Raw genomic sequence first — 20,969 nt, forward strand, 5'->3', positions numbered from 1 at the left:
GCTTAGATAGAAGCAGCAATTAGATTTTGGCAGGGTAGGAAGTGGCCGCCAGGATTTTGGTTTCAGAATCTTCACAGAAGTTTGACTTAAAAGGAAAGCTCTGTGGCTTCCTCAGAGAAATTGTTTTGAGGCAAGTCAATGCTATACTCGCAACGTTATAACTATTGTTAATAATCAAATTAAGTGCTGTGTTTTAAGACACAGTTTAGCAATGTCTTCTCAGTCAGTAAGTGCAATAAAGGACCCCTGGACGGCTAAGTCGAGTCCAAGGTGACTATGGGGTTGCGGCGCTCATCTCATTTTCAGGCTGAGGGAGCTGACGTTTGTCCACAGACAGCTTTCTGGGTCATGTGGCCAGCATGACTAAACCGCTTCTGGCACAATGGAACACCGTGACGGAAGCCAGAGTGCACGGAAATGCCGTTTACCTTCCCGCCACAGCGGTACCTATTTCTCTTCTTGCACTGGCATGCTTTTGAACTGCTAGGTTGGCAGAAGCTGGGACAGAGCAATGGGAGCTCAGTCCGACGTGGGGATTCAAACCGCTGACCTTCTGATCGGCAAGCCCAAGAGGCTCAGTGGTTTAGACTATAGCGCCACCCATGTCCCAAGTGTATGTCTCAATAGGCCCTGCCCACTTCGTGTACATTGTCATGCTTAGCAAGTCTTCCCACCCCAGCAGCTAAAGAACTACAGTGATACCTTGGGTTAAGAACTTAATTTGTTCCAGAGGTCCATTCTTAACCTGAAACTGTTCTTAATCTGAGTCACCACTTTAGCTAATGGGGCCTCTCGCTGCCGCCGCGTGATTTCTGTTCTCATCCTGAAGCAAAGTTCTTAACCCAAGGTAATATTTCTGGGTTAGCATAGTCTGTAACCTGAAGCGTCTGTAACCTGAGGTACGACTGTACATCAGAACTGTTGTGTATGTACAGTCCCAATGCTATGTTTAACACACTCCGAAGACTTGAATATACCTATATGCAAGTCCACTCACTTCTGCCTACTTTTGACTACTGAGCCATCAGTCAAGTGTCTTAACAAAGACCACTGAAAAGCACTTCTCTGCGGTAGTATTCCAAGTGGTCAGTGAATCAGTGTGGCGTAGCATGGTTAGAACATAAGACTAGGACCTGGGACGCTGAGGTTCAAATTTCCACATAAGCTGGCTAGGTGACTTTGGGAGAGTCACCCTCTTCTCTCAGCTTAATGTACCTGGCAGGGTGGTTACCAAGAGAAGGAAAACCGTGTGCATTTTGGAAGAAACGAAGTAAATAAAAATAAAATATATTATACTTTTTATTTTTAAAAAAGCAGAATTTAAGTTGTAGGGTAGGAGTGAACAATGATTACAAGGCTCCTTTGGGCAGGGTATCAATTTAATAATAAATAAATAATATCAGCATAAAAAAGGTAAAGGGACACCTGACCATTAGGTGCAGTCATGGCTGACTCTTGGGTTGCGGTGCTCATCTCGCTTTATTGGCCGAGGGAGCCAGTGTACAGCTTCTGGGTCATGTGGCCAGCATGACTAAGCCGCTTCTGGCGAACCAGAGCAGCACATGGAAACGCCGTTTATCTTCCCACTGGAGCGGTACCTATTTATCTACTTGCACTTTGATGTGCTTTTGAACTGCTAGGTGGGAAGGAGCAGGGACCAAGCAACGGTAGCTCACCCTGTTGCGGGGATTCGAACCACTAACCTTCTGATCGGCAAGCCCTAGGCTCTGTGGTTTAACGCACAGCGCCACCCGCATCCCTCAATATCTAAAGGGGAGCTCACACATAAGGGTAATGGAACCCTGTCGCCAATTTCGTAAACGGGTGTAAAGGGCAGGCAGAATTATTTCTACACTGAGAGGAAATGTTAAAAAGTTACCCAACGTGTGTCAAACTGAAGGGGAAAAGAGTGAAAACACAAAGTGTTAGGAAGTGAAAAACAAAGGGAACAAAGGGAATGGTTTACACTCTTACTTGGATTTCTAGTTCTGCAATATGTTGCTGGAGTTCTGCCACAGCTGCTATGCTATCTGCCTCTCGGAGCCTTACAGCCATGACTTCTTCTTTATTCTAGGGAATAGAAAAAGTTCAGAAAAAAAGTGATTCCAAGTAAGTTACAGGTAGCAAGCTGACTCACATTTAAGGAAAAACTGATTTTGCTCTAAATTCATTCAAGAAGCTACTTCAAGAGACTGACTGACCATGCTATCAAAATAAATACAACAATATTAATGATTTATTGGTGTTGCGGACTCTCCTCCCCCAAGATCCCCCCCTTTAAAACAATTTGACCTGTGAGGTTTTAGTAAGCAAGGATAGGCAGTCTGTGAATACAAGGATATATATAACATTTTTGAATGATGCTGCTCTATCGCCAAGGAGAATGTGCAACTGAAGGCAGCCTCTAAAGTTACATTTGCCATTGCAGTTCTCTTTCCAGCATTCAAAACATACAAAAAAATTAATGCATGCTGAAGATACACCCTGCTCTGCACTTCTGCGGTCTGAAGTAGTAAAAGACGGTCTGTCCCCTACGTGTTACATTTCTGCTTTTCCCATGTGTGTGAGGGTACGTGCACAAGAAGCACAATAAAAAGGGACAAATAATTAAAAACAGGAAACGAACTGTACAATGCAGAATCTCATCCTGTCTTCAGAGGCACATCCTCGACATAAACAGGCATCCAATTAGCATTTGCTTAGCCCTCAAGGTATATTATAAAACTGTACATTACACCCAGTTGTCGCAAATGAATATACACACTCCCGGAAAGTCCCCTTACAAACAGTGCACGATTAAAATGTAAGGCGATGACTAGTTTTAGGATGATAAATGGTGCCAGAAATCACCAAATGTCCTTAGATTTTTGCCTATGGCACCTCTGCTTACAATGGATTCTGTAATTCATCAAAACACTGAAATTGAACTGAACAACTTGCATTTTACAAATATAAGGCAAACACCCTGAGTACACAGTGGCATAGCGTGGGGGGTGCAGGGGGGGCCGGCCGCACCGGGCGCAACATCGGGGGGGGGCACGCTCGCACTCGCAGCTCTCTGCCCCTACCTGGCTCACTCAGGGTTAGGGGGTGCAAATTACTTGCCTTGCCCTGGGTGCTGACAACCCACGCTACGCCACTGTGAGTACAGAAATACACAACTCTCTTAATCATAAAGTGAAAGGGTTTTAAAAATCAAACGTGATGTCAGCTTGTTTAATACAATTCTGTAATAGAAATCCAATATCCATCCTGGGAAAGCTTGCAGGTAGAATTTGCTAGTTCTCCCAAGATATCTTGGTTTTAAAGTGCACAGATAGTGTTCTCTGCATTTCTGTTTTGGGTTACCTTGCATTCAATCTCTGCCTGCTTTCGCTTTGATTCGGTCAGCTGAGCCAGAAGTCCTTTGTTCTGAGCAGACAGATACTGGACCTTCCCTTGCAAACTGGAAATCTCTTGTTCTGCCCTCCGCAAATGGTTGCTATTTATCTGGTTCTGATGTTTAGGAGCGATAACAAGGGGGAGAAAGAGGGATTACGTTAGCCTTGACCTCAGTCTTCTTATACATTTGCAGTAGTAACTATGTGAAAGCTAGTGCAAACCTAAGGGTTGTAACTTCCACTAGCAAAGCAAGACAATGATCATTTACTTGCTTCTGCAACGGTTTGGTCAGTCCCAATCTATTAACTGTGAAAAAACTTTTTTTTGGGGGGGGGACTATAATTAATCAGTAACAGTGAATTAATTGAGGAAAAGGGTCAGAATTGATGGAAAGTTAATTCCAACAACAACAACAACAACAACAAAAGACAGACACCAAATGGGAAAAACAGACTCACTCGTACAGAGGAAAAACCTAAAAAACCCCAACAAAAACAGGATTCACTACAAAATAGAAACAACAATCACACAAATAAACCATAAACAGTCAGAATAGCACCAGTGGAAAGAAAGGTCTACTTCAAGGAAGGCAGAGAAAAAACCCAGCTGTTACTCTTAAGGGAGGAGCAACTTAGAAGTTTCTCTAAGCGTTGGTGTTTTTTCCCTGCTTTCAGGCGAGTGGAGGATAACAATCCCTACTCGGTGGTGTACTAGTACCCACTCAAGAACGAAAAGTTACACTTAGCAGTATTTTTTGATGTACTTGTTTTGTGTGTGTGCCGCTTATATGAATGTGCTGCTTATTCAAAAGAAGATATTTGTACTCAACAAAAACACACCTCTCTCTTATGACACATATTGCACATGTGATCAGATAGAACAATTGCACCCCCTACAGGCTGAAAGTATTGTGGAAACCAGCGACTTTTTGCTGCATAACAGATAAAATAATATTAAATAGATTGGTGCAATCACGGATGGGTTTTTAGTTTCGGTACTGATCTGTTTATTAAAATGCTACAGTTATTTTTACTGATGGAGGCTGCTCAATTGTTTTAACAGCTGCTTCTCGTTGTTGTTCTCTGCTATTTTAATTTAGTTTTTATGTTTTGCCTTACGGTTATTCGCTACCTTTTATATGGAAGATATGAATGTCTTAGCGCTTTTGTTGCCAGAGAGCATATATTGGCAGGAGAAGCTGGATCAAAACACAGTTTCACGCCAACAAAACATATTGCCTAAGAATCCACATACTTCCACCCACTAATCAATTTTTTAGACCAGTTTAGGTATGATGTGTCAGTCTGACCTCACTATATTCTAAGTGACTTTAAAAGTGGCACCACATTTTCAAGATTGGACAAACTCCCCACACTATTTATTACAGGTTAGAAAGTACAATAGTATCATTAAAGAATTCTCTTCTCTACTGGTCATTGCCAGCATCCTTCAGACATTAGTTGCACTTCGAATTTATACATTGGATCTGACTAAGATCTACTCAAAGTAAACCTATTGAAATTAATAGACCCAAGTTAGTAATGTCCATTAATTTCACTGGGTCTGCTCTCAATGGACAGAGCTCTATACTTCCCAGTTCCAAACCTAATATACTACGTTTAGATATGCAAGTGGTTTTCATACTTAGGGAGTTATTTCCATGCAGTACCTGACATTCAGTTTCCTCTGGGTGAAGATGCCCTTACCTGTGTTTCCATTTCCATCATCCTTTGCTTTACTTCTTTCAGCTCAGCTTGTGTTTCTGCTTCTCGGAGCCTGACGGTCATGAGTTCATCTTGCAGTTCATTTACAGCGTTCTTTTTAGGGGGGTCTTTCCACCTCCCGGTAGTGCGAACTAGATGGCGCTGAAAACATTGCTATGTTTTAACAAAATCCCCAACTTGAATTAAAATAAAAAATAGTAATAAATCTTCAACTGGCATAAGGATGCAGGAGAATTCATTCAACTTGAGTAACCAAAAGCAGGAAAAATATGGAACACAGAGATTAAAGCAGCAAATTTTCAGCAGCTGAGCACTAAACTGTACATATACTCATAAGGACAAAAAGGCACGTCAATATCTTGAATGTTTTTGCTAATGATTTAAAAAAATGCCCAGGCATTGAAATATCTACTGTCTCTCCATATTTTCTCACTCCAAAATAATGTTTAAACTGCTTAAGACAGCATTATTTGAAGTCCTTGGCAATTGATGACTAAAAGCCACTCTAAGATTATAATGTATAGCTGCTTGGGTGTTACTCTCATTGAACTACTCAGTAGAAGTTACTTCTGAGTAAATAAGCTTCAAGACATTCTGCTTACACAGAAAACCGCCTATTTCGCAGAAAGTTTATAGCTATTCTCAGCTGCAGAGGCAAATGTAAAAACCTGCATTTGCTAAACAGGGGATCAAAATGAATGGCAGGGGCTCTCTGCAACTAGGACTCATTCATTTGCGGTCTCTTCTCATGATCCCCAGCCTCTTCAAACATCCCTCTTGTACACTAGCTCTCTGTAAGTCCAGTTTACACAATGCATTGTTGAATCAACTTTAGCCCTAGGTCTTAGGGCTTGGTCTATAGCCTTACCTGCCAGTGTTCCTCCAAATCTTTAACTTGTTGTCTAAGTTCTTTTAGACCCATTAGAGCTTCTGCTTCTCTTAGTTTCACTGCAATCAATTCTTCTTGAAGTCTAGCAATATTGTTCTCATCAGGGAAGGAGCTGTTCCTCTGCAAACAAAACAAGCTCTTAAGAAACCGAGAGTATAAGGCAGGCTTTTTGCATTAAACGATATGTGACGTAAGTGAAAGAAACGCAAGGGCCATCTAGCTCAAACCTCTTGCCACTGCGTAATACTTTTTGAGGTGGCATTTCAGGAATACAAAGCGCAGAAAGAATGCCCCCCCCCAAAAAAAACCTGAAGGACATTAAAATCTTCACAAATGAAAATGCAATGGATCAATGGGCTTAAAGTTTCAGTGAAACAAAACTCTCTATCTTGAGCAGGATCATTATAGAAGGGGACCTGCTAACCTATTAGTTAGTTCATAAAATTTATACACTGCTTGATTGTAAAAAAATAAATAAAAGTAAAACCTCAAAGCAGTTTACAAAAAGATAAAACAATAAAAATCAAGGGGGGAGGGAAATACAAACCTGCTCTAAGACATACAAAATTTAAAACATTAAAACGAGTTAAAGTTATCTCAACTTTCTAAGCATCTAGGTAAGGTAAAGGGTAAAGGGACCCCTGACCATTAGGTCCAGTTGTGGCCGACTTTGGGGTTGCGGCGCTCATCTCGCTTTATTGGCCGAGGGAGCTGGCATACAGCTTCCGGGTCATGTGGCCAGCATGACTAAGCCACTTCTGGAGAACCAGAGCAGCGCACGGAAACGCCGTTTACCTTCCCCCCAGAGCGGTACCTATTTTATCTACTTGCACTTTGATGTGCTTTCAAACTGCTAGGTTGGCAGGAGCAGGGACAGAGCAACGGGAGCTCACCCCGTCATGGGGATTCGAACCGCCGACCTTCTGATCGGCAAGTCCTAGGCTCTGTGGTTTAACCCAAAGCGCCACCCACGTCCCATCTACCATCTAGGTAGGTTTGTCTAAACAATAACATTTTTTGCATGCCTTGAAAAGAGTAAAGTGAACTCACCTGCTTGGTCTCAATAGGCAGGGAGTTCCGAAGGGCAGGTGCTGCCACACGAAACGACCCGCGTTCTTACAAAAGCAGAACAGTTTTCTGTGCCAATTCTGCCGATTGAAGCAGCCAAGCGGGCCCATGTAGGATAAGGCGATCTTGTTTTTAAGGGCTTTAGATACTAATAGCAGGCCTTTGGTTGATCTGATTTACATCCTATGCCCTTTTAAAATGTTTTTTTTTGGGGGGGGCTCTTGGGTTGTTGTTTTTATTTTTATTAGGTATTTGGTGGTTTTATATCTTGATTTTATTCTGTGAACTGCCCTGAGACCCCCCAGAGTATAGGACGGTATATAAATTCAATGAACAACACCACCACCTTAAACTTGGCCTGGTAGCAGCATGCAAGAATTCAATATGGATAAAACAGGAAAGCAGAACGATAGCCCACGCTAAAAACAGCTTGCCTGAAGTTTAAAGAGAGAACCTCTCTAGGGAGAGTTCCTAAAAGTGGGAGCTTCAATAGAAAAAGCCTGGTCTCGTGCCCCAAAAAACTGTGCTTCTGGGTAGGACACACGCCCTCCCCATGCTAAATCTAGTTGTGCCAAAAGGGACCGACGTTTTACGGAATGTTATGTTAAATTCCAAGGACTCGTGAAACGGTTTCACTCTGCAAAGCATTCTGGTTTGGACTTGCCTTTTCCATCTCAAGAACCTTGTCTTGCATTTCCTTCAAGGCACAGTGGGATTCTGCTTCGCTCAGCCTTGCTTGCACCAACTCTTTCTCCAGCTGCAGGACAAAGTCTTCACTATAGCGGGAGCTGCACTTTTGCTATATGGAGGGAGTAAGTTCAGCATTAAATGAGAGGAAGCAGTGCACGTGTGCTCAGAAAGCAAGAGGATGCAATGGGGAGGGGTGCTGCTGCTGTGAACTATGAAGGTTTTCCCCCCTCAGGCATTTCCATTCAGACTTACATACAGACAAAGTTTATTCCCACTAGGGAGCAGACACTAAAAAACAAAAACCCTGCTAACTTAGGAACCAGTCCTATTTTACAGTGATTTTTATAATACCCCAAACCTGAAGTTTAAGTAGTGGAGCAGGTTGCTTTTTTTAAAGCTGTGGAAACACACCTCCAGTTTTCTGAGGTTTAGTTTTGGTCATCCTGTGAGTCAGAACTTTTCAGCATTTTGTGGCGCCACTGCAAGTTTGTCCCTGTTGACAAACTAGACCCAATCTTCAAGATACAACAGGGGCTATTTTAAGGATTAAATATTTTTACTTTGCCAGCTAGCCATTAAGTCATTGTGTTCTCCCAAGTACAGTTCACGTTGAGTCAGCCAGTCTGCTGTGGTGACTAATGAAAGGCTGGGCCTTGCAATTCCAGGCCATCTTTATTTGGCAAAGCCGCTAGAGCTATTCTCCTCCAAGCACAATGGAGCTTCACAGAGCACTTGCGGGAAGCTACTCTTCATGGCAACAGATCTGCATTTGCGCTTCTGTTGCTGAGGATCCAGCTAAAAGGTTATTGCGGTGGATCTCCCTCAGGCCTTTCACCAGCGATATCACCATCGCCGCATTCAAGATGTCACCATTTCCTGCAAGTCGCAGCCAATAAACCATAGAGTTTAATGAAAGAATCCCAAAGGGTTATGCATAGAACAATTTAATACAGTACAATAGCACATTGTTTTTTACACTATAGGTTAGTGGAAAGATGTATGAAAAGCGAAGGCATGTAAGTCATGTGGGTAATTTATTTTCTTCCTGGTTTTCCCCGTAGGGCGGGAAGGAGAGAAAGAATGTGTTTAAATCTGCAAAGCTTATTTTGGCAAACTTAAACTTTCTGCTTAAACGAAAAACTACCGTCCACAACTTAGCATATAGAATCGTGTTTTGTTGATTTATGTTTATAGACAAATTCTAAGGATGTTTGCTCAGAAGACCCTTCTTTCGGTTAGTGGCACTTAGGCCCAGGTAAGTATAAACAGCAGCATCAAAAATATACTAACTTTGACACTGCAATTCTATACCTGCCTACTCAGAGTAAGGCCCATTTCCCCCCAACGCTGATGGGAGGACAACATTTGGAGGTTTCCCAATTCTGGTGCACAGGATTGAATAGTGAGGTTTCTTTTGTACAAGCAAAAGGTATGGGGAGGTGCAGCAGACACGCTTCTAAGCAGCTAATTGTAAGAAAACAAAAAGTCCTGTCTGCTTTTCTCATGAAAACAGCAAAACTCTCCATGTGTAGAAATGCATATTAGAGCTGAGAGACCTGTGTTTCTACAATGTACCCAGGATTTACCATTATCTAATGCTGTGGGGACTGCTTTACATTTGAAAACAAACGTTCCTACGACACATTTTGAGCGAATAAAATCTCATATCAAAAAGCATTTCACTCATTCCAAAAGAGAAAACATTTCATAGAGCTTCAGGGGTGGGGGCGGAGATTGCAGTGCCACCTAAGTAGATACAATTCTTACCTTGAATCTCCGTTTCAATGAAATTTCAGTGGCATACACTCCCAAGTGACAGAAGGTCTGAGAGTCAGTTCGTTGGAAACTAAGCTTAACGAGCTTGCTTTTAGAGAAGTGTGCGATAAAAACGGAAAGGGTTCCAAGAATTGGGCTTTTTCAGAATCTCAGTGTTGTTGTGTTGCTGTTTTTAAAAAGCTATGCTGGCCCCTCTTCTTGTTCTTTGTTTTATACCTCAATCCACACTGTATGTAAGAATTGCTTTTTAACCTCCTTATTCTCCCAATCACCTTGAGACAGTGATTTATCCAATGCCATCTCCATTTGATTCATAGATAAGTAAGGAGCACCAACCCCAATATATCAAATACCAAGCAATTCAAAATTATTTCACGGTAACAATCATCCACCAAGAACAGGAAAGGAAACACAAAGCCTAGAGATTTGCGTTTGGTGAGTATAATAATCTCCCCTTAGCTTTCCCAGGAATACAGCCTCTGTCTTTACACTTGTGCAACAGTCTCCAACACAATAGTAACACAACACTATAGTAATCCAAATCAATTATTCAGACTAGCTATATTTCTATTCCGTCCCCTGTCCCCCGTCAGATGTATTCATTTACATGTATATTTTCATACCTATGAAAATATCATTTTTAATTCCACATTTCATTACAAGACATATATTCAACACATAAATAAATTTTTGGATTATTCCATACATATCTATTGATTACGAGAAAGCTAAAGAACAAAGTAGGAAGTTTCCCATTTTGGTTGGGTTCCAATAATATTACTTGTGAGAAACAAATTATGGGACAAAATTAAGAGCTACCAAGATCAATGACCTGTCACATAAAGTTTATTATTCAGGGCATGCTAGAAAGGAACATTTATGTTATCATAATTAATTACTCTTCTTCCAGTAATGAAGTCACTCACTCACACACACACACAAAATATTTTCTTAAACAACAGCCAGGTGAATTGAGAGCACATGTTTTACCCAAGGAAACAATCATACTGACATTATCTCAGTATTTTAAAGTATGAGATTGAAACCACAGGTATCTATTTAAAAAATAAAAATAAAAATGTCAAATTATTGGTTGTGCAGAATCATCTTAAGCACATTCACCTGTCAGTCACACAAAGTTCAATCGCCTTACTGCCTAAGTGGTCAAATTTAATTTCTCTTTTTTTCCCACTAGGTGGTGCCCTAAAATTTTGAAAACTGTGCTAAGGGTGATCAACCTAAAGGCCTGCTGTCAGCTCAGGCTACGGATAGAGGAGGAATCCACCTTTAAGCAGATTTAAGGTTTGGTTATTCCAACCCAGCCGAGTCCTGTTTTGCACTGAACTGTGTCCTCTCTTCAAGTTCCTTATACATCACCAAGACACTCAGTTCCCATCATCTCTATGGCTATATTGGTTGCTAGTGATACGAGCTGGGAGTCTAACAACCTCCAGAGGGTTAGGAACCCCTTAATCTAATTATTAAAAACAAGCTAATTCGTTTTCGCTTAATTTTTATCCATGCATATATCACAGAGAGCAATATATATAAAGAGGAACAGAACAGAGATCATGCCATGTCCAACAGAAATAACCAGAAGTGAATGAGAAAGAGAAGAGAGTAGGTTACTACCAGGTACCTTACCCCTTGTTGCTGTTGCTGGAGCTCCCTGATGGTATTTTCAGCCTGCTCCAGTTTAGTAATGACCTCATTACTCTGCTGTTTGATGGTGGCCAGCTCCCGTTTTATGAGGTAGTTTTCCTCAGCCTCCTGGGCCCTTGTCACTTGTCCCTTAGGACATAATTTTCTTTTTAAAGCAATTGGAGGACCGATCCAGGGAAGACCGAGAGTTTTACATATTTATTCTGCCATATGGTTAAAATCTTGCAAATCATCACAGAACTGTTACAGCCAGTACATCAATTTAGCGAAGTAAAGGCAGTTTAGCACTGCACCGCATTAAACGCTTTTAGTATCCGCCAGCAAGGTCAATTATGTATTTGCATTCAGCAGAACTCTGTTCATGCATATATTACTCCATTGTGCATGCATATCTGTTAGAAGTTTTGTAGCTGGTCTACAGAATTAGCGCTGAAACAGAATTAGAGCCCAGCAATTACTCAGAATTTCGGGCGCCATTAGAATGAGCGTGCAGAGATATGCCTAAATATTATTCTAACACAGAGCTGCTAGATTACAGTTGTTTAAATTTACGAGGGTAGATATTCAGTTGTAAAAATGCATGTAGTTATTAATGCATGCATTAAAAACAGAAAGCTGTTTTTTTAGAATCGGAAAGAGTGAGATACTAAAGAAGTATATACCTGTATCAATCTATCTGCCAAGGAAGCACTTTCCTACAAAAAGGAAAAAAATTCAGATAGGAGTAAGAGAAAAAAAAGGAAAACCAAGTGACAAAATCAATGGTGGAAAATTATGCCCAAATTCTACCAACTTTCCATATACAATGAACTCCCAAATATTCATTTTTTTCACCCATTAAAGGTGGTACGGTTTAACAGCCAAATCTCAGCAGCACAGGCAGAAGACTTAATTCAGAAAAATAACACCGAGCTTCAAATTTAATAATATTCGTTTAAAGAGGGTAAGTTGTTTAATTTTCAGTTGGCAGTTTATTGCATGGAGCAAACATTATACGGTATGCAAATTCATGTAGAGCTCACTTGATCAAGCTTTGTGAAGTGAAAGGAGGTATAATTTGAGCACATTTCAAAGTTTAGCTAGTGAAGGGGCAGAGCAATTTGTACAACAGCAGTATTTAAAAGGCAGGAGTCTAGTGATGCAAAATGTCAGGCACGAAGAACAGTGAATATATGCAAAGTATATCTGATCTGATTTCGGACAACTCTTATCACTAACGCTATTACAGTTTAATCTTCCCTTGCTCAGATTTTGCAGCAAACTAGAATCTTCACAGCAATCTAATAATCCAGGCAGCTTTCAACCTGGAAAGGTACAATTTAACCCATACACATCAGTTAGTTTACACCTCCCTTAATGCACTTACAAATTCACAGAGAAGGCAGAAACTGTTAACACATCCACATAAAAATTGATGCATCAAGAAGCCAAATGAAGCTGTATCAGTAGAATCAGAAATGTATTAATTAGCATAAATTAAGTGGAAACTATCTTCAAGCTGAACGCACAATTGTTCTCTGAAGTGAGATTTGTTTAAGAACAGAATTTCCATCTTGCTTTCCTACTTTTGTTTTATGACAGTAACGGCCATTCTGTTCCCCTTGGAACCATGAATGCACATTGGAAAAAGTTCACTTTCCACGCTTATGGGAAAAGACCAAACTTCACTCCCCACACAGGGAGAACTCCTCTTTTAAGTCACAAATGAAGACTTCTGCCAACTATAATTTCAAAAACTAGGAAGCTATAGCTGTAAAAGGCTTGAAGGCCTAGAAAAAAATACCAGAAAAAGGAATCCAATCTATTCCTATTCAGCATCCACTAGAGATAGACAGCGTATTCTTTAGTACGATTAATGGGAACAAGTATTCTAGAGGCAAGGGGAAAGGCCACAATATCATAAGATTATTGGGCAGAAGGAAATTTTCATATGACAAAGGAAAACCATGAGAAAGTGATTTGGGTATAGAAAAAGACAAAACCTGCCCTTTCAGAGTTGCCCCAATGCTTGAAGAAGAAACACCTGTATTAGAGATCAAGGAAAGCTTGCCTTCTACCAAAAGGATAGCCAGCCACTCTCACAATGGTTAGCAAATGAGTATCAGTCTCTAGAAGCTTATATGTCGTGCTACAGCAAGCTTGAAGTCTTGCAAGGTTGGCACATTGGCAAGAAGATGGCTGTCAGGGCCGTTGGTGCTAAGGGCAATTGCAACAGACCGGAAAACAGTCTATAGAACCGTTGGAAGGATTGGGTTAGATCTGGACTAGACGCTTCCGTCACCTGCTCTGTTTGGATGCCATCGTTTCCTGGGCACTGGAAAGGTACCGTAATCACTGTGGATTTTGTTTGAGAACAACTCTGTACTGTCTTGGAATTCAGAACAATAAAGAAAAACACATCACAACCTTGCTCAGACTATAACAGGACAATGTTACAAAAACCTCCTCTTTTTAAGAGAACCGCGTCCCTATCACTAAGGCAAAACGAAAAGGAAATAAAGAATTCATAATGGGTTCTCCTATTCCTCCAACTGCCCTTGCCCATTGAAAGAACTGAGAAATAAAAGCAGTAAAAGTATTACCATGATAGTGGGACTAAAAAAAGCAGCAACACTGAATGAGAGGATCATCTAGAGGACAAACATGCTGCCTCAGGCTTGCTAGCCCATTGTCTAGTCAAGGCCCGTGTGACATGTAAAAAACAGATCCTCAGGAGAGAATGACTTCCTAAGACTGTTTTCTCACCAGTGCCACAAATATACTCGAAAATTTTCAAGTGGCTGAAAGAATGGAGCTGAAGTTCTTCCAAGGCGTCCAAAACACCCACCCACAACACAACTAGGTACACACACAGTTCAGTTTTTTGCTTCAAACGCTGCCTCTGAAACTACTCAAATTAACAGACTGCCTATACTAAATGGGACACTTGGGATTTTTTCAAAAATAATAATAAAAGCATACATTCCTCAGCACTTTATAAACTGTTCATATTATTACGCCCGTGTCAGTTATTCAGAAAAAATTTACAATATAAAATGCTCAACTCTCCTGTTTGAGCACCACCACTCAACAACCCAAGGGATGACTGTTTCGTCTATCACTAGTTTGTCTGGTTCTGGCACCCTGCAGTCCTGTTTCCCCCTAGCCATCAAATGATCAGTAGTGTCCACATGCTTGGAATAAGAAGGAAGCTCTAATGGCTTTAAGAAGGATAATAATAATAATAATAATAATAATAATAATAATAATAATAATTATTATTATTATTATTATTATATACCCCACCCATCTGGCTGGGTTTCCCCAGCCACTCTGGGCGGCTTCCAACAAAACTAAAATACAATAACCTATTAAACATTAAAGGCTTCCCTAAACAGGGCTGCCTTCAGATGTCTTCTAAAAGTTTGGTAGCTATTTTTCTCTTTGACATCTGGTGGGAGGGCGTTCCACAGGGCGGGTGCCACTACCGAGAAGGCCCTCTGCCTGGTTCCCTGTAACTTGGCTTCTCATAGCGAGGGAACCACCAGAAGGAAGAAAATGTTTCCAGGTACAGTTAGGGTTCTTCATGAAGCCAAAGCGGGCCAAGAGATTGAGATGAGGCAGAATAGAAACAGTGAGAAGCCCTTATTTTCCACAGCTCTTTGGTGAAAAAAGTAAGAAGGATGGGTGTTCTGCTCTCAATCTGCCTGGGAACAAAAATTATAATCCAAACTAAGAGCCTTCCCTTATCTACCACACTTTGTTACAGCTATCTGCTTTAACCTAAATTAAGAATGAGCTCTCTCAACTTCATCATACTATTCAGTCCAGGGATTGAACTTGAACAGAATGCCACTGAATTAAGGAAGAAGACTGCAAGTCAAAGCTGTATATGTGTTGTGGTTTCTATGGTGTGCTGAACAAAAACAAATAAATAGAAACTTGTTTTCGGTTTCTGAATATATTCTATACAGTGGTTATGCAAAGTGCGAAATCATTTCAGACACCTGGCTTAATGTTTCAGTGCATTTGGTGATGCAAAGAACCAAAATAACGTTGCCACAAAACTTTGTCCCAGCTTCCTTCCAACAAGGAGATTGTCCAAGGACACTGATCTTCCATCCAAAATTCATTACATACATCTTTCAGTTTCATTGTCTGACTTTTCATAAACCCAATGCCTTGTTCTTCAATAAAACTGTTAATTATTAAGGGGCCACAGAACGCTTTGTTGAATTCACTTCTTTAGTTACGGTTGTACGGAAAGCAAGTGCTCATAATTTAGAACCCTAAATTGTCTAATTATGAAGAAGCATCATGACACTGCCATAAAGCAGACATTAGCAGTGTTGTTCTTGCCAATGCTATTCATATTAGTACAGCTATTCAGAACTGCACCGGTATTTTAAAATTTGTCATCAAATACAGGATAATGGTGACTAGAATACTTACTTTTTCTAGTGTTTCAATGCGCTGTTTTAAAAGTCTATTTTCTGTCTGTAATCTCTGAAAAGCAAGCAAAATTAACTGAGCCCTAAATGCAGTGAGGAGACAGGAAGAATCCAGTAACCTTCAAGGCCCACTAAAGTTACAAGATACCATATCACCTGGTAAACATTACATGGAAACATCCTAGATTTCTCCCCTAATTATTCCCTCATAAGAGTTTCAAAGCAGATGGGCAATTTAAATTAACTGAGAAGTCCCAATGATCACTTTATATGCATGGTGCTTCTACTTTAGGGTGCTGATTCCACACACTTGTGGCAAAGTCATGCTTCTATGAATATTGTTATATTGGAAGGTCATATGATCAATTATAAATTATACAACCTAATGCCCAGCATCACAAAGAGCTAAATCCTGACCACATTCCCTTGAAAGCAAGACTGTGGATGCAGCCTGTTAATTCAGATCAGTAGAAGGCCTTCTGAAATTATCAGTGTTACTAAATTGCTTGCTATCACAATGCAGATAGCTTCTTTAAAAAAAAGAAAGAAAGAAAAGAAACCTTGCTGGAATGCAACGTGGAACCTTTGAGAAAAATACGGTAAATTTAAGGTCTGATGGTCACTTTGGGTGACACTGCTGCAAACAGCAGGGTGGAGTGTCAACCAGTCAGGAGAGAACAGAGAGTTAAAAAGAGAAGCTGACAGTTAAAACTGTGAGATAATGCTTGGAAAGGACTTGGGATGGGTGGATAGGGGTTTGCTAGGCAGGACAACTCACGAGTATTTCCCTGAGGAGAAGGAAAAGATCCTAGAAGTGGGCTGGAAGAGTTCTTACAGGCAGGACAAATCTGTTTAATTAGAAACAGTTCTAAAATGGAAGTTTATCAGTAAAGTTCTCAGTTATTTCTGTAAAGCATTTCTGCCTGGAACAAAAGCTCTGGGCCTTATCAGGGTCACCATTAGGCTTTAACCCTCATTGAGTGTGTTTAAGTAAAATTCCAGTTTTGCTTCCGTTGGGACTGATCCTTACTTTGAGGGATAAATGGCCACGGGTTTTCTTTTCACATCATCAATATTAGCAAACCCTGCCACGTACATAGAATCTCACACCTCTCAAGCGTTACTCCCAGGGAGTGTCTAAGTTTTAAAGCACCCTCAACCCAGCCACATTCCCTCGTTCGCATCTTTACTGAGGGAGCCTGCCACATTAGGGTTTTATTTTCTTACATATTCCTCCACAAAACGATCATTTCCCAGCCCACACATCTTTCACTGCAGCTTTGTTTTAAATGTACCTTTGAAAAGTGGAAAGTTACAGGTACTATATTAGCTTTCCATAATAAATGAGGATGCACTATGGAAAGTTAATATGGCACTTGCTTCCACAAAAGACTTGTTATTTATTCATTACCTTCGTATCCTGCCTTTCTTCCAAGAACCTCAGGACAGCATACAAATAGTCCCTGCTGCCCAGGTAAGGATTGAAAATATCCACATTAGTTACAACACTCTCTCACAAAATTCCACTTACTTTAATTTCAACTTGCTCTTCCATTTCTTTTGTTTTTATAGTGGTATATTCTTTTTCTAACCTGAATAAAAAAATGTAAGACATTTTTTTTAGTACAGTGGTACCTCGGGATGCAAACGGGTTCCGTTCCGGAGCCCCGTTCGCAGCCTGAATAGAATGTAAGGCGACTGTGCGTCTGCGTGTGCTCAGGTCGTGTTTTGTCGCTTCTGCGCATGCGTGTGACGTCATTTTGAGTGTCTGCGCATGCGCGAGCAGCGAAACCAAGAAGTAACGCGCTCCGTTGCTTCCGGGTTCTGCGGAGGATAACTTGAAAATGCTCAACCTGAAGCACATTCAACCCAAGGTATGACTGTATTGTGTGCATGTGCTGAACAGAATAAGTAACATGCAGATTGACTGTCAATATTCCTCTGCTGGACTCCCACCAAAGCTTTTGTTTTTCATTCACTAAACCTGACTTTCCTCTCCTTCACACTGAAACTGTACGTCCATGAAAAAGGCACAATTCTTTGTAATTCTTTTCACCATGTCTATGGTCTTAAGGCAGCATTGTACATGAGGTTTTGTCTTAACACACATGGTGAAGTAGAAAAAGAAAACCACACGAAACATCACCATGGAGTAGTTCGCTGTTAAGTTTACTTGTTGCTGTTAAGTTTACTTGTTGGAAAGCAATAACTGTCAGCATGTGCCTGGCAAAATGAAAACTTGTGAAATCTTCACCCAACAAGGTAAACCTCTTCTTCCTGTGTATATCCTTAAAAAGGTAAAGGTAAAGGACCCCTGACAGTTAAGTCCAGTCGCAGACGAATCTGGGGTTGCGGAGCTCATCTCGCTTTACTGGCCGAGGGAGCTGGCATTTGTCCACAGACAGTTTTTCCAGGTCATGTGGCCAGAATGACTAAGCCGCTTCTGACAAAACTGGAGCAGCGCACAGAAACACCACTTACCTTCCCGCCAGAGGGGTACCTATTTATCTACTTGCACTTTGACATGCTTTCGAACTGCTAAGTTGGCAGGAGCTGGGACCGAGCAATGGGAGCTCACCCCGTCGTGGGGATTCGAACTGCCAACCTTCTAATGCAGGAATATGCAGCTGTCTAACCTGCAACCCTGACATTATGAGCACCACATTCTCATTGTAGCGTGAAATTGTCGATATATGAATTAAGTGCCCATGCTTCAGCAATTGAGGCCTCATTTAGAACTCAACAGAAAACACACACCAAGTTGCACTGCTTTCAAAAAGCAATTATAAATGGGAATTGTGAAGCCCATTTCAAAAGCCCATAGCTAAAATGCAGTGTGATAAGACAGCTTTCTAAACAAAACAAAAAAGGACCTTAGCAGTAGATCTGCTAATATTGCTTTTCTGAAAGGAAGTTAAGACTTTATATCCAATGGGACCCCTTTAGTTCCCTGGAGATTCTTTGATTCAGTTGAGACTTATATGAATTAAAGAGCTGAGAGGGGAAGAAGGGCACAGGCAAAAACAGAAGCTTCCACTTGGCTCAAAGGTTTCCATGAACGCAACAACAGGAATAGATACTATCCAAAAACAGATTTTAATTTTATTTATTTATTGCCCATCAGGTCCTAAACAGTAGCTTTTGATACACAAATCTCCGTCAAGCTCTTTTTTAGTGGCACGCTTGTCTGTTTTGCCTGAAGAGTTTCTGAAGCTCAATAACTAGTTTGCCATTTTGTGACTTTCAGTTGATGTGGATAAAGTTACTTTGCTAACAATGCTTTTGCGTACAGTGGAACCTCGGGGTGCGGACATAATCCATGACGGAGGCACGTCCGCAACCTGCAGTGTTCACATCCTGAAGCTCTGCGTCTGTGCAGGCGCAATTTGGCACTTCTGTGCATGCATGAGCGGCGAAACCTAGAAGTAACCCGTTCCGGTACTTCCGGGTTTCCCGCAGTCTGCAACCCGAAAACACGAAACCTGAAGTGTCCGTAAAATGAGGTATGATAACATAGGCCAAGGTGGCTGATGTATTCTCCCCCTCCCGAGTGTGATACACAGTACTCTAGTTAGTATCATTGGCAAAGAAACTGCTGAGACTCTTAAATGGAAGCATGTTAAGAAGATTTTAAAGCAATTCAAAACCCAGGAACTCTTTTAGAGCACAGATGCTATTTTATGCAAAACGTACTACCTACTTTTTCATCTTTTTTGCATTGTATTTGACCTGGTAAGCTGCTTGGATTAATTTATCTGGCCCACCATCAAACTGACGCGGAACGACCTTCTGAAAGTGCTAAAAAGAAAGCACACCGTCACGGTAATTAATACCAACATTATACGCAAACATTCCAGCAATTTGATATGTCGACGTCACATTTAGCTTACTTGTAACATCCCTTCCATGTCGAGCTGCATCAATTCTGCTTGATTCATTTGGAGTAGTGCTAAGCCGACCCGAAACACTATCTCCAAACCCTAGGAATAAGGTATGTGTTTTACTTCAGGTAAGCATTTCGGATATCTAATATAAATATTTTTCCCATTTAGCTGAATACTGACAAAATTAATATTGACAGATTTCAGCGCCACACTTAAAAGAAATGAGGCTCCGCTTAGATTGACACAGAATGTCAAGTTTAACCCAAGTATAGGAGGCAACTGCTAGGGACCGAGGTCCTTTCCACCCCCCAGTAAAATATTTAAGGGGACCGCCCCCCCCAATTGATGGGCATTGTCATTCAAATGGTGTGCATGTGTTGTGTCATGTGATCAATTATGTGGGGGCGGCCCTTACCTGGACCCCTATAATATTTTATTCAAGTTGGCACCCCTGAACCCAACTAACAACCACAGTCTACATCAGAAAGAGTTGCCTTGGGAGATACAGTGTTTTGATTGTGACAACAGGCATTAGACAATAGCTTACCTCAGACATAAAGATATCAAATATTCTTGTTGCAATTGGTAATGGGAAAGATGTAAGAAAAATAGTTAAGAACCATGATGAGGCATACATAGAGGTATGAAAACTCTGAGCCTGGAAATGTACATACAGCTCTGGCAGTTGCTCCTGAAAGAAAATTTACAGTTGTTGGGGTTTTTTTTAGTTAAGACTTTCATAAATCATAAAATAAGTATCTATTTATAAAGGACTACACTTTGAAATGGTGGTCTCCTCCCTCTTTCCATAATATGATTTATATCATCTGAAGGCCACAGACTGATTAGACAGTTCCCATGTAATTTACCTCAGACTGAATCGCTCTGCATTTTGCTGTGTGAAAGCATCAATACCCATCTAGTGGTTATGAAGCACTGATGTTCGCTCTTACTGAGAGTATTAAAATAGGGATAACAAGGGAGTGTGAACAAAATACTGGAGACAAAGCTGTTCAACTTTCTTAGTTCAGCAGGGTTTATAGACTGAAGCGCTGCTCTCCACTTCCTGAACTCTGGCCAATTCTCTACACACCATTCCTTTCGGAAGTGCTTTTAATTTATGGCCTTCCACCTCTCTGCCACCCAGTTCTCCTAACTCACTGCTGAGAAAGTGGGAAATATCTGCAACTTTAAAAACAAAAAGAAATGAACTACAAAGCATGCAACTGGTAAACGATCTCATATAGATCTATATATACCTGTATCATCCATTCAAACTGATACATACAAAGGCCAAGCTCAGCCATACTTGGCTTGAAGAGTTCTCGAAGTCGATAATCTTGCATTAATTTAACGAACACACAAAACGCTTCCTCCTCGGGCATCTGTTTTGAAGGAGAACCAAGTCAGGAGCTCATTACTCATTGTCATAAGTAAAGTAAAGGGACCCCTGACCATTAGGTCC

The 20,969-nt window shown here is 40.9% G+C and overlaps 1 protein-coding gene across 4 annotated transcripts in view; it reads right to left on the reverse strand.

Annotated features, from left to right (window-relative positions):
• EVI5 (ecotropic viral integration site 5) overlaps positions 1-20,969 on the reverse strand; it is a 68,161-nt gene that overhangs the window by 21,255 nt on the left and 25,937 nt on the right. For 2 of the 4 annotated variants that reach the window (XM_079981314.1, XM_079981315.1), the window contains 13 exons: positions 20,764-20,889; positions 20,052-20,195; positions 19,511-19,600; positions 19,321-19,418; positions 17,152-17,212; positions 15,622-15,675; positions 11,853-11,885; positions 11,173-11,319; positions 7,727-7,861; positions 5,974-6,114; positions 5,088-5,246; positions 3,349-3,495; positions 1,975-2,070 (listed from right to left, as the gene is read on the reverse strand). In XM_079981314.1, coding sequence (XP_079837440.1) covers positions 1,975-2,070; positions 3,349-3,495; positions 5,088-5,246; positions 5,974-6,114; positions 7,727-7,861; positions 11,173-11,319; positions 11,853-11,885; positions 15,622-15,675; positions 17,152-17,212; positions 19,321-19,418; positions 19,511-19,600; positions 20,052-20,195; positions 20,764-20,889 — 1,431 coding nt within the window. The remainder of the gene's footprint in view (positions 1-1,974; positions 2,071-3,348; positions 3,496-5,087; positions 5,247-5,973; positions 6,115-7,726; positions 7,862-11,172; positions 11,320-11,852; positions 11,886-15,621; positions 15,676-17,151; positions 17,213-19,320; positions 19,419-19,510; positions 19,601-20,051; positions 20,196-20,763; positions 20,890-20,969) is intronic. The other 2 variants (XM_079981316.1, XM_079981317.1) reach the window with 2 other exon arrangements.

The sequence above is a fragment of the Podarcis cretensis genome, assembly GCF_951804945.1.
Source record: "Podarcis cretensis genome assembly, chromosome: 6".
NCBI classification, from domain to species: domain Eukaryota; kingdom Metazoa; phylum Chordata; class Lepidosauria; order Squamata; family Lacertidae; genus Podarcis; species Podarcis cretensis.